The sequence below is a fragment of the Haliotis cracherodii genome, unplaced genomic scaffold (genome assembly GCF_022045235.1).
Source record: "Haliotis cracherodii isolate W230 unplaced genomic scaffold, xgHalCrac1.p SCAF_3, whole genome shotgun sequence".
Lineage (NCBI taxonomy): Eukaryota > Metazoa > Mollusca > Gastropoda > Lepetellida > Haliotidae > Haliotis > Haliotis cracherodii.
This window is the reverse complement of record NW_027266286.1, coordinates 61889613-61908007: the sequence shown is the minus strand read 5'-3', so window position 1 is coordinate 61908007 and position 18395 is coordinate 61889613. Positions and strand designations below refer to the sequence as shown.

Genomic DNA, 18395 nt, shown 5'->3' with positions numbered 1-18395 from the left:
GGTTTTTGGAATGTGTATGTCAAAATGAAAAAAAGACAAAACCAATTTGTATCCTTGGCACAAACTAACGTAAGGCGAAAACTTCAATTTTATCAAACTTTCTAAACATACACGTTTTGGAGGTGACATGTTTAGATACGATAATGCAATATACCTCAGGTAATGTATCTACATCACCATTCATCATGCCATATGGAACTAATCCATCGTGATACATTTAGGATGAGGTTTGTGAATTAGAATATAAGGCTGCTCTGAATAGCTCTGCATTAGTTCACAGGAAATTCATTGGACTCAGTGGTGTGGGTAAATGGAAACAGGTTCTCATTCACACACATAATACAATGTAACCTTGCCGGGCGTGTCACTCATGCCAAATCTAGTCTAATTCCACTGAGCTTGTGTCTGAATGGAACCGAATACGAAGAGCCATGGAAATCACTTATCTCAAGCCTATATTTGTAAATGGCAATAATAACAGACTGAACATTTCAGGATCTAGAACAGTGTATGTTATCACAGTTAGATAATCAGTCAAACCATTCTTGAATTAACATGCGCCTAATAACAGCAATACCTCATTCCTGATCACAGTTGATACCAGAATATCGCCAACATGCATATGGCAAGTTCGGACGGGTAAAGACACAAGCGTCGATATTAAATAAGTTTCTATATATGCTTCAATGAATATGCATAATATCATCAAGAATATACATAATTTTGACACAAGTTTTACCATCTTGGTCTACACATACATGTACTTCGACCTAACAAATGTATTTATCGGGTCACAAAATATGTTGATGCAAAGCTGTGGTGACTATCACAAAATTGTTATCTAGGTAAAAGCAGCTCTTTGCCAGTGTCAATTATTGGCTTGGAAAAGCGATCTTGATTTAATGATTGTCTAATAACGTCTGACAGGGAGGAGTTATCATGTTATCATGTTCTATTCCGTCAATTACTGAATCTTTAAGGAGACGAAAAACGTCAGAATGTATTGATAAGATCATGAATAGCACAAAAACTTGATTTCATTTCATGTTGTTTGTTGACGGCTTGTGAAAAAAAAAATGCATATTTTATCTATGATAAAGGTAATCGATAATGTTGAAAAGATTGAGCTATTTAATCACACAATCTGTTTATCAAATGGGTGCCTGCCTTTATCACGTCACAAACCTTTAACATTGGTATCCAAGGCCCAATACAACACGTCGTTTGTCTGTCACTGAACACCAACGTTTTACGAACCTATTCTTTGAGCCCACATTAAATTAATTGCCTGTTCTTCGCGTTTTACTTGATAAAATTGCAGATGCAGAAGACACATTATTTTGGAAAACGTCTGAAACATCTTAATAACCTCTCTTGACATAAGTCACATCTTACGCAAGTAAATGAAAGTGAATAGATAACAAGAGTAATTATGTTTATAAGATTTGTCCGTCAAGATTCCTTTAGCCCATGAATATTTTGAAAGCTTTTTGCGGCACAGAAACGTAATTCAGCAGGAACTAGAAAGATAAAGTAAAGGTCATTTTTTCGAACTTGACATTTGAGATGTTCAGTTAATAAAATTATACAAGCAATGACGGGAGAGGGACGGCGTTGGGCTAGTGGGTTGTTGGGATTGGGTGGTATTGGTGAAGGGGCATTGATAAACTATGACAAAGAACACGAAGTAAATTAATCATAGCCGCCACATTCGCTTATGTCCTTTCAAACAGCGCCATAAGACTCTTGCTCAAAAGTTGTTTGATCAAGGTTACAACATTCAAGGCCTCAATTAAGCTTTCAAAACGTTTTATAGTAACCATATGGAGGACATTTTCAAATTTGACGAGACTGAGAAAATTGATGAACGATGAAATTTCTTTTTTAGTTGATACTATACGTGTTTTTCGGGTGAACAATTGGACTTGCCTTTGCATGTGTGTGTGACGGTGTCAACGGTGGAGCAGGATAAGCTCACCTTTTCTCGAGCACCTGATATCAGGACTATTTGATAGTGATTCATAAACACATGCTCATGGTTCAGCAGCAATCGTAGCAGCGAATACATGGATAATATACCCCTAGGAAGATGACTGCGTATGATACTCTTCAGCAGATATTTCAATATTCAACTGCAGAAGGTGTCGCACATTTCCAAATCTTCAGTTTCGCCATTCAACATAATTAATGGAAAATATACTTTTAGAAAAACTGTCTTCCTTAAACAAACGAAAAGTGTCAAAAAATGCAAATTCAAATTTGATTCCAATATTTACACTTAAACTTTTTTGTTGTGGCACTTTGCTCTTATGTTTCAACACGGGAATAATCCTACTAAAAGTGTGACCTTATTCATGAGCCTTGGTCAGAGCTCAAGAACAAACGACGCTGCATATTCTCAGCATGATAAAGCAAGCTCTTCATACACTTCGTAAAGACTAGATATGAAATGTGTACACTCTCACAAAGAACAGCGAGCTTTCAAGATCTTGGTGGATCAGAAGTATCCTAGAAATGGAATATCTTTTGAAGGTAACAAATTCTAAATGAAACTCAAACATAGAAATAGCATCGCAAGGATTTGTTGTGGGGAAATTACTTCACAAACAAGTGGAAGCTGTCACTTTTTGGATTGATTGCAGGACAGAATCGTCAGAATCAATATGCATGAAATGAGTATGACAGCCCAAGACTGTCTGAACAGCCAATAGGCTGATGTTATCACAGAGGAAAGTTCACAATCAGGAGGAGATGGTAAACGGCTTCTCCATCGAAAACTTTTAACCCCGAAGCTTCTCACTGTTATGATGATCTATGACATTTTTTTCAGATGTCTTGAAAGTTTTCTTTTTGAAATGAAACGAATTCTCTATCCCTTTTAACGCAAGAAGAAGCAAATATGCGTCATAAATCGTTTAAGCGCTCATGATTGAACATGTCATTTTGCATAATATTGCTTGTTGGCGATATGAATAACAGCCAAGTTGATCAAAGATTATTTGTCAAAATGCATTTGTTCGGATATGATCAATCGAAAAACAGCTCCTGTCGATCAACTCGTAAATTGCTCTTTTCAACATATTCACGTTCCATAAATCGCTCATCACTTTCAATGAATGCTTGATCCTTCATCAATGAGTATCAGTAAGTACGTCAATAATACAGCCGCAATGTATTTCTCCGCTGGGCAGTTAACAAGAAGATCAATCAAACAGCATGTGATGCCACAAATGTTTCCTTTGGGTTCTACAGAGAAACAACGTACTTAGGATCGGCAATCAGACGCGCTAGAGAAAGGCATCACATACCTGGAAGTGTTGTGTGGGATATATGGAGGCAGGGAAAATATTTGATTGAAATGTTACAGAAATCACTAAGTGGCATTCAATGAATACAGATCTGCTAAATAAAGGCACTGGTATCTGTACAGAAACGTCGCATACAAAGAATAAAGACGTTGAAATACAGGAATCAACTTTGTCTTACTCTAATATTAAAAAAGATGTTCCAAATAATTGTAAGATTTCGAATTACCTTTATGGCAGTAATATCATAAAAAATCATTTCCTTGTCAATATAATACACATATACAAACACATACACATACATATTTTGTATTACACATAACATTTGGCGTTGTAATAAAACTTTATATACTTTATGAAAACCAACCAAACCGTTCAAAGTACAAAAAATATAACATGCAGGGTTAGACAAACAGTGTTGACTATAGTTTAGTGTGATATTCTTCGTCGGTTGAAAAGATGCCAATAGACATGGTGAAGTCACAAACACAGCAGCTGGTATCAGCTGTGAAGATCAAAGGCCCTCCTTACTATATGAGGTGTCTCAACATGTACTTGAGACGAAACCTGTCAAAGAACGGGCCGAGTTGGGAGGCGAGACCAGTGATACGTCACCGATGGTCCGTTAGTGAAATAGGATGAAAAGAACAGTCCAGACGTCACTGTTGCATAATATCTGGCGATAGTCAGTATCATCTTTCGTCATGATATGAAGGACAAACGAATGAATTTCAAAAGAACTTTTGTTTTTCGCTGCATTGAGGTGAGGTGAAATGAGGTTTAACGTCGCGTCCAAGAGTATTGCACTTATGAAGCGACGTGCATTTACGTGTGTGTGTTTGTGTGGCTGCTTGTACGTATACTAGTCCGGACTGATGCCGATTTATAGTGCTAGCTCACTGAGATACCATGCCGAGCGATCCTTGTTTTAGCCCCTTATTGCCGAGAGCCAGACAGGGTAACAACAAGTACCATCTTTAAACGTCTTTTGGTATGACGCGACCGGTGATCGAACCCCGGACCTTCCGCTCTCCGGCGGACGCTCTACCACTAGGCCACGGAGACGGTGTCGCTGCATTGAGTAACATTACATCTGTATCATGGATATCTGTGTATAGCGGTTGATAGCCTTACCAATGCCGTTAAAATACATGTACGATCACACACAGTGAATCAGGTGACATCATTTTGTATATCCGATCCTCTTCTTGATCGGTTTACACCACATGTGTTGTGGGAGCTATTCAGTTGACATTATGAAAACACTATGCATTTCTAAAGATAGAATTCTTGTATACTCAGTGTAATGCATGTAAAAATAATATTTAAATCAAGACAATTTGTGTCCTTCAAGTTAATGGTTCACGATGAATGGATGATCATTACGGGACAGATGACATGAACATAAATGTTATTCAGAACGTCAACACCCGATACTAATCAGACATATCTGCCGAAACAGATTCCTTTGAGAGTAAAAGGCAAAATAGTTATGACAATTATATGGATGGATTACAGAAAATCAGTAATGACACCAGGTGTTAGCGATAAGAGTAAACATGGATTGTCATGCTCACACAAATATAAATAACATTAAAAGGAAACAGCTGGCCCCGGAGATCGCCCGTGTCGAATATTGATGAACATTAACAGGGAGCACATATCAACACCCTCTACAATATGGCTTCGCACCATTTTTCAACAAGTGATGTATTGAACAAGGGTTGCTTTAAAATACATAAACAATTCGAATGGTATATATTTCAGCACAAAAACAAGGGATCATAAATTCAAAGGTTCAACGTAACGATCCCGCGATTTTGGAGATTAAAATGTGAAATAGTGATACGATACCGTAGCTCATATGATCACATATTCAACAACAAAGGAGTTACTTTAGACACAAGCAGTTGTCAGCGTGACTATGTTAAGATCTTGTAGCAAATGTAGTGTTTAATACTTGCGTCCTCTGCCGTGACAATATATACCACTTAAAGCATCGTGAACTTTTATGCATATAACAATCCTTGTAGTTGAATCACAGACGTGCATATGAAAGTCAAGATGGACTTATCTGTTATTGCTAAGCCATATACAACAATGAGTTCTCATGTTATACAAAATGTAAATAAAATTTTATGTAGCCACAAATGAGTGTGAGATTTCCAAGTACGTGAAGTTGTTACAATTAATTTTATTTCTTCGGCGATGATTTAAAGGAAACATTGTTGTGCACAATGTTAACTTTCCATACAGATATTCAACACATAAAACCCATTAAAATATGTTGATTTGAATTGTTACACAAAATCGAAACCTTTAGAGTGAGACCATTTTTTCATAACCTTTTGTGCAGGCGACAGATCTCGGGCAAACATGTGATGGCCCAATGTTTCATGTATTTCTGTACAAGGAGCCGCCCGTCATCTTACTTCACCACGTGTCACAGGGTTCCCTTTTGACACCTATCTTGTTCAGGTGAGCTAAACCTATACTGTGTCACTCCCAGGCTCACGTGACACATGTCATGCATGCCTCATCAAAGCCTCGACAATCCCCATCTTTGATCTTCTTTGAAATTGGCAACAGGAACGGTTTAAACAATATTTCTCTGTCAATAACAGCAAAGTTATCTCAATTTATTGATTAATTCAAGTCCTGCGTCAACTGTGTAACTTGCCCTTGAGATTGAGCTCATTTCAGTGTAAATATAGAAACACCGATCTCCCGTTCCTGATCACAGCTGACACTGCTGCCTCATTTTCACAACCATTACTACTGCGTCGTTACACGATCTGACAGATAGAAAAACAGAAGTCAGTGTGATACAATTGTCGATGCTTCAAATAACACACACATAATCCAATCAGAAAAGCGTCATCAGGACACATTGTTAACATCCCCGGCAACACAAGTGTATTATCAGATAATCAAATCGGTCACTGAGATGATTTACACACAGTGTATTCTTTGCTTTTGACAAGTATGGACTAAGAGAAGCAAGTGTAAAGATTTCTAATCAAGGGACTTCTATCATTTTACTGTATCCCATGCTATCAAGTTCTGAAAGGCTTGAAAAATATCAAGAAGATCACGATTTTTACAATTACGTAGTTTGATCATTTCTTAGTTGCAGCTAAAAAGAAACACATACCAGTCGATAATGAATACATAACAATGAAGCACATGGGGTCAAACAATTGATTCATTCAGCATCATTAAACTGCTCAAATATTCAACTGAAATAACAGTTGAACTGCAACAAATACCAACCACACGCTGAAAAGGGACCCTCAAAAAGGTCAAATATTCCACTTTAACCACTTCACGTCTGGATTGTATAACATTTAGTAAAATATGCAAGTTACATGTACTCGTCAAAAATGAACTTGTGGATAGCATCAACACACCAAAAAGAAGCTTGCGGTGTCAGCTCCAGAACGACTGTTTCCACTTTCCAAGGATGTTAACATCCAAGGTTTCTGATCAGCAAACTTCAGCGCACATATATTTGAACACTATTCTGTGACTGTCGGGAATCGTTTGTAGCACCTAAACATATTTAAACAAATTAAGTTATTATTTAAATTGATTGTTCATGGTTAAGAATTTACTACAGCAAAAGTAGTTTACTGGATGTTCTAGAACCTATCAAAAATATATCGGGTTGTCGGTGATGCAAGACAAAGCACAATTCCCCTTACTGTTGCTAATTGTTCTGCCTCGATCATAAAGTCAAATCATCTGAAACGATACATCTAGTTACCAGAATTGGAGTTGATGACGATTATTTGTACTTTAATGACTATGCATGTAAATAAAACCGACAAAACCATCTCCATTATCATCAGATATATTTGCTAGAAGCAGAATCCTTTGTACGATTCCAACTATATCATAACTATGTGTCATGAATCAGTAGTGCAGAGTTGCGTCCCTTGGGCACGCCAGAATCGTATGATTGTGGGTTCGAATCCCTCTTCGTTCCGATTATGTTTCTAGGTTTGTCAGCACCATACCCGAGCTTGTGGGTTTCATCGAAGTGGTAAACGTCTAAGACATGCATCAGTACGGGCTTTCCTCCCACATTAAGCTGACACGCCGTCATATAACTGGAATACTGTTAAAAACTCATTCACTCACTACAAATCGGTATGAAAGAGTGATGATGCCAGTTGTTCGTGAAAAGGTGAGCTTATACTGTCCCGCCAGTGTGATTTTATATCCAGATTCGAAAATATTTTTCAGTTGTAGTTTAAGGGCCAGGCATTTGTTTTTTAGCCTTTTTTTTTAAGAAAATCACGTTGTAACAATGTTGTTTATGTGGTAGGCAATTTCTTTTGTTAGCATAATCATTGAAGCATAATCATTTATTTCAAGAAATTTCGGGAACGATGTATTTTTTTCGATAAAATCACACACAACCGCAGTATGTCAAATGATCGGTCCCTAACCGTCAAAACGATGAAAATGTATCGACACGTTAGACTACTTATAGGTATTATAGTCCAATATTGATAATATACCGGAAACTGGATGTTCCTATGGTTCCTTTATCTAGTATTTATGTTGAATTCATATTGTTTGGAGCACAGCTTTGATGCTAACGATGTTGCAATAGCATGTGTGATTTCCAGCATTGCAATGCAAGGGAAGCAACTCTAGTTTCTTTTGTAACTGTGTACTGTGATGACTTAACATATTTAAAGAGGGTATTAATGCCACAACAAAATGATCAATATGTTGACGTCGAGTGCATGAGTGCAACCCATGATAACACAATGTATCATACTATCATAAAAGCAACAAATGAGTCTGACTGGACCCAAAAGCACTCAATTGAAATTAAATAAGTAAACACTTGGAATTCAAAATGGACAGTGGTCGACTTCATATGATAATTCTTTTTGGGAGAGATTTCTTATAAATATCGAAAGCGTTTTCGTCGCTTTTATGTGAATATAAGGCGTTTCAAACTACGGACAACTCGAACTGTTTCCGATGACTTAGAGATCAGGTGGTTGAACTACACATACATATTTTTTGCACGACAAGGCTCTATGGATGTCGGCTTGACCTTCTTGCAGCGCTGGAAATCAGTGGAACACTGAAGACAGGAGTGATACAAGGCGGAAGGAATAACCGGCTCGGGGAGAGACTCAAGGAACAGCAACAGGGCCTCGGCCACTGAGTGGACACTGCCTGCTGGTGGGGAGGTCAAGGAGAACAAGTGACTACCATACGGACATACTACCAAAACGCATCTTCCCCCTACACATTTATATAAGTGAGTTTGACGCCTCCTTTAGCAATATCCCAGCAATAGCATGACGGGTGATACCAAACAAGGGCTTTACTCATTGTATCCACGTGGTGAATCGAAGACGGGAATTTGGCGCGAAGGCGAACGCCTTAGCAATAATGCCACCCCATACATTTATCAAAGTGTTCGAATTCGCTGATTAATGTTTTCAGTGAAAATAAAACTAGTGAACATGTTTACAATTTGTTGTTGTGTATCATTTCTTACGTAAAAATGGAGTCATTCTGTTATTCTATATGTAACGCCCGCCAAACGTTCAGCATTGAATGTTTACTAGGTGTTTACGTTAAACAGACTTATGCCGTCACACACAAAAATGTGTAAGTCAAAATCGTCTACCAGGAAAACCTCGTCACTTCAACAATTGAAGGATGCAACGACATTTAAAGAGTTTTGTAGAACATGAATACTCTCTTCGATTTTATCATTGATTTGAAATCTACAGAAAACACCAAGGTGCGAAGATATTTAGGGCTGTCGGTGTCAAGAGCATCTCTCATCTGCTTGAACCCTGAAGGGTGACCTCACTTCAGGAACATCGATTCCTGACGACGTTTACAGAGTAGCTGTTGTTTATTTGTTTGTTTGTTTTTTAACGCCACACTCAGCACTATTCCAGCAATATGACGGTGGTAAATAATCGAATCTGTACCAGAGCATCCATTTAAACTGCCAAGTAAAAGAAAAGCATCTTTCTGTTGTGTCTGTTTGTCTATTGTTTTACGCCGCAGTAAGCACTTTTCCAGCATCATCACGGCAGCCTGTTTATAATCGAATCAGATTAAATTGTAGTTGATGTCATGAGCAGGATACGAAGACATGCAGAAACCATATTATCGACCTTGCCTGCCTTCCTATCCATTTTAGTTGCCTCTCACGACAAGTGATGGAGTGTTTGGGGACCTAATCTGACCCATGTATCCGTGGTATCCTAACTATCGGGCAAAGAAGGTATACAGACATATTTTTTATGGTGGCTCAAAATGATACAAACAATAAATGGTTATTAGATTATGATGTATTTGAATTGTGTTGGATCATTATTGTGTTTTGGACTTTAAGCGTTCAGTGTTTTGGTGACTGGTTCAGCCTTGTAACATTTCGATAACGTTTGTAATGTCTTGGTAAAATTCAATTTTCAAGTGAATTGTCTTTTTGCTTGGCAATTTAAATTACGTGCAAATATCCCTGGTTAGAGAACGGTCGCATGCTATCAATGAAGTCATTTAGCTGACCACAAGACTGTCGACTCGTACGGCCAAGGTTGTAACGCGTATAATGCTGGTTTCGACAGTGTTTCAGTTTCGTCAAGGCGAGTCAGTGTTAGGAAGGCAAAACTGAAGTGATGTATGTCATACATGTCACGACCTCGTGTCAACACTCATACAATATGGTGCTGACAATCCTAGGATCAAATTCGGCCTGATTCTAGGATTCGAACCATCGACAAGCGAGTCCTTTAGCTACAGAGAGCATATCTGCAGAGTACCACTGAACCATCCGTAATACATATATGACGCTGACATTCCTAGGACTAAAATCGGAATAATTCTAGGATTTGAGCCCACGATTAGCAGATCACGGTTGCTACAGTACGTGACATAGGCTGCTCTGGACCACCGTGTCTCAAGTATCCAGAATGATCTAGAATATAAATATTATATACTAAATTTATATAATTAACTCCACTTTCGGATTCGTCAGATGACCATCGCGCCCTATCCAGCAATGTGTTAAAAAAGCACGTGTTTATATTCTATCTATTACGAAATCGTGTATTTCAGCACATTTGGATACGGGTTTAAAGATGAACATTAGCGTAACATCGGCCTTAACCGCCGTGGCCATAAATTGGTTTATGGCATCATTGCGCTAAAGGGGGATACATGGAATTGTCGTCTAAGGCGCCACAATTCCTGCAAAGAGTTGCGTCCCTTAGGCGAGCCGGAATCCTAAGATCCTGGTTTCGAATCCCAGACACGCTCTGATTATAATCTTATTTTTGTCAGCACCAGACCTACTCGTGGGTTTCAACAAATAGCTAAATGTGAAAGACATGCTTCACTATATTCCTCTCACATTAAGCTGACACCGTGATATAAGTACTACGCTGTTAAAGCAGCGTTAAACCCAACACACTCACTCATCAAAGCGAGGACATAACACGTGAAGTGTATGTGCTTTTTGACTATTTCTTGTAGATTTGTCAAAATACGGTTACGACGTGACGTTTGTGCACATTTGAAATGATTAGAAGAACCACGGCGCTAATTGCATGCCTAGTTTATTCCAAACCAATTCAGTTTTAATACCCATCTATTTTGCCATTTCTTTCGAGTCAGGAGTATTGTTTTTCTTTATGAAATGTTTCATATTTGAAAGTTTTAATTTCACATTTCAAGATAATAACATCTCAACTTACCTGTATTTACGGCCATTGTATGTATCCGTTGAACTCAAAAACGCCGCTTCACTCTGGATACAGAAATGGGGACCAAAATGTCATTTCGTGCCATGCGAATTTCGATAGTGGTAGGAAAGTACATTGGCGGTACATTGCCCAATATTTTACACGGTTTAACCAATACCAATCAGCCAATACTGAATATCGATAGTAGCAGGACAGTACAATGGCGGTTCATTGACCCAAATATAAGACTGCAATAGAAGATGAATATTTTTGTACACATATAAACGGTTATCAACTGAGTGAGTGAGTGAGTGAGTGAGGTTTTTTACATTGTTTGAGCCTTCAGTGGATGTTAGCTTGATGTGGCAGGAAAGCCCGGCGACTTTTTATCATTTCGTCTGTGATTCGTCCGTGTTCATACACGAGGGTCTCGATGGATGTGCCGAAGCTACTGGGAACATACGTCTTCAACATATTCGTAAACCTGAGGTCATCCTCTGTGACTTAGCTGATTGTGTGTCATGTGCAGCTATGTCAAGGCCATCTATGTCAAGGCCATGTCAAGGCCATCACTATTAACCAGAGATGCACTGACACACAAAGATGTATAACCACATGTTTTATCAAGCGTGATTCAATATTATGATTGGAATATTTCACTGGAGAAACATCTTCATTGTCCTTATTTTTATATACCCAAATATAAAGAGGTAATTTGAGATTCAAGGACTATTTGGAATATATACTTGCAAAATATTAAAAGGGAATTTTCGGATTTCTTTATATTTTAATCAATAATTCATCGATTAAATACATAAGCAGTTGATATAGTTTTCGGAACCAAATTTCACGAAAGCTCCCATGAACGTTTCTAGCACCAAATATATTGTCTTTAATTTCACCCAACACAGTCGTGGGATTTATGAATAATAGCTTACAGAAAACAATTGTTAACATAGGAAACCATTCCGCGATTGAGATCTTGTGACTTTCTTCATGACAAAAAGTATTGTTATGGTCCCATTTTGGGAATCAAACCCGGGTCTTTGGCGTGACTAGCAAACGACTTAACCACTGGTCTACCCCCTGTCCTAACGCTATACACGTAGTGAGTGGGTGATTGTGAATTTATGCTGATGTTTGCAACAGTGAATCCATGTGACGACTAGGTACACGATAGATGTGCTTCACACACTGATCCCATTTAAGGAATAGAGCCCGGGTTCTTGACACGACGAGCAGAAGCTTGAACCACGAGGCGATCCCATCCTAACTATTTCGTTATAAAAACCAAAAATCAAATATTTATAAAACATCAACACAACAGAGTAATCAGTTTACATTATCCACCGAAACAGATTTCATTGGGCCCAAAAGGCAACGAATTTCTGAAAATTGTATGAATGGATCACTTAAAATCAGTGATAACACCAGGTATTCGCGAAAAAGGTAATCACGTCCAACACACAACTGGCAATTTCTGAAAGGCAATACCAATAGAACACCGACCCCGGCATCAAAGAGGTAACTGACAGGTTTGTGGTCGCTGATCTTCAGTTCCGGATGGGAGTTGTAACGCAGCTGTGGAATCCCTGACCCTTTCCAAAGTATCCGGTCACACCATGCTGGCAGACACCGTTTCTCGCTGTGGACGGGAAATCACGCCAGGAATGATTCCATGAAGACAAACCAAGATGGGTCTGGCATGTCATGCTCCCACGAAGCAATGTACTTACAGAAGAACAAATGCAAACAAGTGTCAGGCTGTTGATGGTTTCACTTCAATAATGTGAATCACATCTTTCAGCTGTGAACTGCAATACCATTATTGATGTAATATATCTAGAACAACTCACCGTTATTGTTACTGGTTAATTATAATTAGTATGTGTGTTAAACGTAGGGTGAGATTTGCTGATGTTTTTGAACATTTGATCTGACAGGTTAGACATGAAGGGAAAGTTGCCTATTTGAAAGTTGAATTCATCCCTCTTGTCAGACAGTCTTGTGGAGAGTGTTTTGTCACTCTGAATCTTTATGATTTGAATATATAAAAAAGATTAGGCGGTATCGCTGGTCTCCTTTCTAGTTTAGGTTGGTGAATCAGGGAGGGGAATTGGCTATTTGATGAAACAGATCCGCAAGAAGGGGAGCACAGTGGGTGCCAAAGGGGATGACTACTACTTGCCTAATTTCATGACTTACGACTAAATATTACATTGATGTTATCAATGAGAAAGTCCAGCATTTCACATATTATTTTCTCAGTAAACTTCAGATGGCCTATGCTTCAATTTATGGCAAATTGAGATGAACCTCTGATTATGGATACGTAACTGTATCTGTTGTCACCACGTTTTGTAAGAAAAACACTGGCTTTTCAGGCCCAAAGTCTATTGCTTACAGACCGCCGTCATATAGCTGCACTATTGGGCGGCATTAATAAACAAGCAAATCTTTTGTCTATACAAGGAAACAAGTATCAGATCACGGAGTGTCCTTTTAAATGTATGGTTTACCTTGTATCCCTAGATCGTACCTTATCGATGGACGATAATTTATGACAACCTCAGTGTAACCGGCAAACACATGCCCAGCTGAAAACGAGATGTGTCAAAATTTATTAAAAATATGGTATTAATGTTTCTTTGTTGTTTAATGCCGCACTTAGCAATATTCCTGCTATATGACGACTGCTTCAGTGATTGATTACAAGCAGCAATCAACGCTGCGGGGCACGATGACATGCAATCCACAGAGCTTGACCACCCGATCCGATCTTACGAACAGCATAAGTCACTGGGCATCAATTCTAACCCGGAATCTCAACGGGACACTGTGGTAATGAAATTAACCAACAGTGCTGTCAATGCTTGACCTGAGGTACATGTATTAAAGATATAAATGACTCGTGGTCGTTGTTAATCGTACAATAAAACACTGCAGAGAGAAAAAAACATGAGGACCACAGTCCCGATTGGTTTATTCTCCCTTCAGTGTGTTATTGTACGATAAACAACGACCATGAGTCGTTTATTACTTATGTGAGATATCAACATTTTGTAGATCCCCTTTTATCAGGATGTTCAAAATTATTTACACGTATTTTAATAATGATGATTCCCTGACTAGAATCCGACCTCGGAATTTGGGAACAAGTACATTTTATGAACAGGTGTGTAAAATTTCCCGCATAATCTCACAATCCTCATGTCGATTATCGTATCTTTTCTCCAAATTCTGATTGTCATATTTCTCCCACTTTCGGATGCGATCTTTCGGCCACTGGGTTTATCTGCGTCGCCCATTTAAAGCTATGGGGAACAACTCACAATACACTTCCCGCTCAAACCTTACATCATCCCTATATACGATGTCATCCAGTTTCTAGCGTATGTTCGAATCTCCTGAATAGATGTCATGATAGAACTGTTTCATCGTGAAATAATTGAATTTTTGTTGTGTTCATTGAAATTCCTGCATTCTGATTGGCTGATTGGTCACGTGTTATTGCATTCATTTCCTAATGAATGTAAAACATTAAGCCACGCCTACCAAGGCGCACTCCTTTTATTACTGCGGAATGTCGGGGAATCCTAATATTACAGTCGAGGGAATTCCCTTTCTGCTCACGTGTATCGTCATGCACAGGACATTTAGCGACTTTCCTGTATATTCATTGTCCAAACTACCCTTTGAAACCGAAGGCCGAGAAAGAATGAAAGCAATCGTGCAGGCTCGCTCGCTTTTTTTTCCTGCTCGCCTCGGTTGAACTTTCATGTCTTCCGGTTTCATTTCTAACTATCATTATCGTAATCAGGGAAGTAATGTTTGAATCTGGCGGTAACTGACCATGTTATTTGAAACAGCCGCCTTCTCCCGGGCATATTTGTCCCGGTTTGTTTTACAGTCTGACTGTTGCAGTTCTTTCGCCTCTAGCCTTAATTGACAGGCCCAATGAACATTGTTTTGATCCTACTCTCCGTTGATTGGCTACTGACTGAGTAGGCGTGTCAATTTATGTGCATAAATTAAACAATCACCTGATTCATGTCACGCCACAGTATATATTCCTACACCTGGAATGATTAACAATCGCAACTATTGTAGATAAAACATGTCGAATTTAACTATAAGCATTGACTGTGTATTATTTGGGTTCATTTAGGTATGAATCGAAAAACCGATATGCAAACTGTATGAATCCGCGTAGCAGTCAATCCTTAAATAAACCTCGCTTCGTTGTTCATTGATCTTTGCGTTTTATTTATCTTATATTTGTAGATACATGATCGTGTGACAGAAGTCTTGTTTACTGAATATTGTGTTTTGTGTATTGTGCGTATTCTGCGTATTGTGCGATTAAACCCTTTCCATATCCAATAGAAATCTCTGTTTAAAGCAGAGTAGATTGTACGATTCAGACTATATCACGAGCAAGTGTTTATGAATCACTATAAAATAGTGATGAAACCAGGTGTTCACGAAAAGGTGTGCATATCCTGCCCCACCGGTGGCACCCGTTAAAAACACATGCAAAGGCAAATCAATTATTCACCTGGAAAAACACGGGAACACATTGTACTGATGGAATTGCGTCAGGCACCATTTTGTCACGGATGTGTCAAATTTGCAAATGTCTTCCATTTGTTTACTATAAAACGTTTTTATATCCCGCGGGCGATGGAAAGCCAAGGCCTGTAACCCTGACAGAATCTTGTTACCCTGATCAAACAACTTTTGAGCAAGATTCGTATGACGCTCTTTGAAATCTTCAAATCTCAAGAATGGGAGCACAAATGGTGCCCATGGAGAGGCCTCTTCTTGTATAAATATCTTACCCTAAATTTCACATACCGTATTCAACGTAATAAGCGCCCCGCTCTAAAAAGCGACCACGGCGGTATTTGCTAAAATAAGGTCAAGTGAACAATCCCAATTAGCACCCCGATCGATCCGATTGCTCAATGTTTACAAGACTTATTTATTCGCGTACAATACGCACTCGTGTGTTATATGCACCCTTAATTATGGGCAATTAAATTGAAGAAAAATATATCTGTCGTACATAATCATTTCAGACTGTCAGCATAACCCAAGAAATTTATCTTTCAACTCGGTTTTTTCACCAAAATAATATTCTAATAAGAGCCCCCTATAAGAGCTTAATACGTCGAATACGGTATATGTTACTCACTGCCCACATCCACTTTACAAAGGGGTGCGGGGGTACGGGAGGGGTTTACTCCATAGCCATAAACCTCCGGTAACGTCATCCCATTCGCCTTTGAATATAGACGGAGAGGCGTTTACTTTCAAGTAAATATGAATTGTCAATACAATAGAATAACAAGCCTAGCTTTTCTGCCGAAACAGATTCCACTTGGCGCGAAGGGCAAGAAGAATTAAGACCTGGTTCGAGGAGATACTTTTTAGCTATATCAATTACTTCGCATCGAATTTTGATTCCCACCCTCTCTCCATCCCTGCACCCCTCACACACTTTGTAATAGCATTTGAAATTGTATGAGGAGATTTATAGTGTGAATGAACAGTTCTTTACACAAATCTTTTAGTTGTACATATATAATGTTGTACTGCCTTAAATATAGCTTCATTTTCTGTAACAACGTGATCTGCATTGCCGTGTAACAGTAAGTGTACATCAATAGGTATGTTATGAACAATATGTTTAAGGCTGTTTAACATAATTTCACGCTGATGACTAAACAATGGACATTCCATGAGATAATGATATGCATTTTCACATGTATTCGAACATGTACAGTTCGGGTGATCTTTTATACCAATTCTATATAAATCATAATTCAACTGACTGCACATGTATCTCAGTTTTGTGTGTAAGATATTATATTTTCTTTTTCCATAAGCGAAGTACGCAGGTGACGTGGGGTGGTGCTTTTGTAGCGAATTTTTAAAACAAGAAATCGTAGAATTTCGATCTGATAACGGAATAGAGTTCCACAATCGGATAGACGATGGGTAAAAGGATTTACACGAATGTCTTAGTCTTGTGACAGGAACACTGATGTTTCTGAGACTCTATGAGTTTTTTGCTGCAACCGTTTTGGGTAGAATATCTGTTCGATAGGAAGGGGCCATGTTATGATTAATTTTGAAGAAAAGACAAAGTTTACGTTTCTTTCTACGCTCAACTAAGGGTTCCCAACCGGTTTCGTAATATAATGAATGCCTGGGGGCATGCTTACTGCGCAGTGAATCACCTTGGTACAATAAAAAAATGAATGTCATAGGCAATGCATTCCCTATGTCTTTGACGAACTTATTCATAAGACAAACTACTGACAATATCAAATTAAGACAATATCCAGACAATATACGTCCTTATCTATTATGATGAACACCCTGGTCGTTTTCGCCACCTTAGCTTCTTTGTAAACCCTATTTAAAGGGCATTATGGTAAAAATTGCCTACCAATCCAATTACTCTCATGAGAGAGAAAACATATGTGTTAAATTGCAGTATACTTGCAGTATAGTGTAGGTTGTGAAAATAACCGTTGTCGTAGTTGCTTATAGTCTCAGTTCAGATGTTCATAACACCAATTAATGGTTTCACAATGTGTATGTGCTAAACAGTTAATTTGGTTAGTTGTAAGTTCAGCTACATGTTGATATTAACTTTAAAAGCGTATAATAGATTGTGGCCTGGCAAATATAAGATGTGTAATCAAATATGAAATACTGTTACATCACATGACATCTTCAATAAGAGCCATAAACCTTCAAAGTGTTATCAGTTTGGCTACACCATGCATAATGGCACATTTATGATGGTGGGAGAAGAACATATGATTTCTTCCCTGATCTGTATAAAAGACTACCTGTCTGCAAACATTGTCACTTCATCTCGATTCTCAAAGATGAACGCAACATCCTTCTCTGCACCTTGGCCGGTAAGTTGGTATTCTTATTCCAAATGTCTCTGGTCTATTTTACAGTTACAAAGAACGAGCTAATGTCATACTTTGGTCGGGTTTCCAATGATAAAGCATAATAAATATGACCAGGATCACTTACATTGTATTGTACATGTACACGATACATGCTGTTGTAGCTACGGCCCTGGCTGAGATCAGCCCCAACATCGTTGGCGGCAGCAATGCAGCTGCAGGAGAGTTTCCCTGGCAAGGAAGTGTCCAGGTGAAGAGCGGCAGCAGCTGGTTCCACATCTGTGCCTGCGTCCTCTACACCACCAGCAAGGCCCTCACTGCCGCCCTACTGTAAATATGTACACTGATAACACAATAAGCAAAAACATGCAATTAAACCATGTTAAGAAGTAATTATTCCTATTACTTGATATCACGATCTC

At 38.6% G+C, this 18395-nt stretch overlaps 1 protein-coding gene across 1 annotated transcript in view; it reads left to right on the top strand.

The window, feature by feature from the left end:
- Positions 1-18395, top strand: part of LOC139475593 (chymotrypsin-like serine proteinase) — a 128497-nt gene that overhangs the window by 108110 nt on the left and 1992 nt on the right. Inside the window, exons 4-5 of the mRNA XM_071258785.1 lie at positions 17944-17976; positions 18138-18299. Of these exons, the coding sequence (XP_071114886.1) occupies positions 17944-17976; positions 18138-18299 (195 nt within the window). The remainder of the gene's footprint in view (positions 1-17943; positions 17977-18137; positions 18300-18395) is intronic.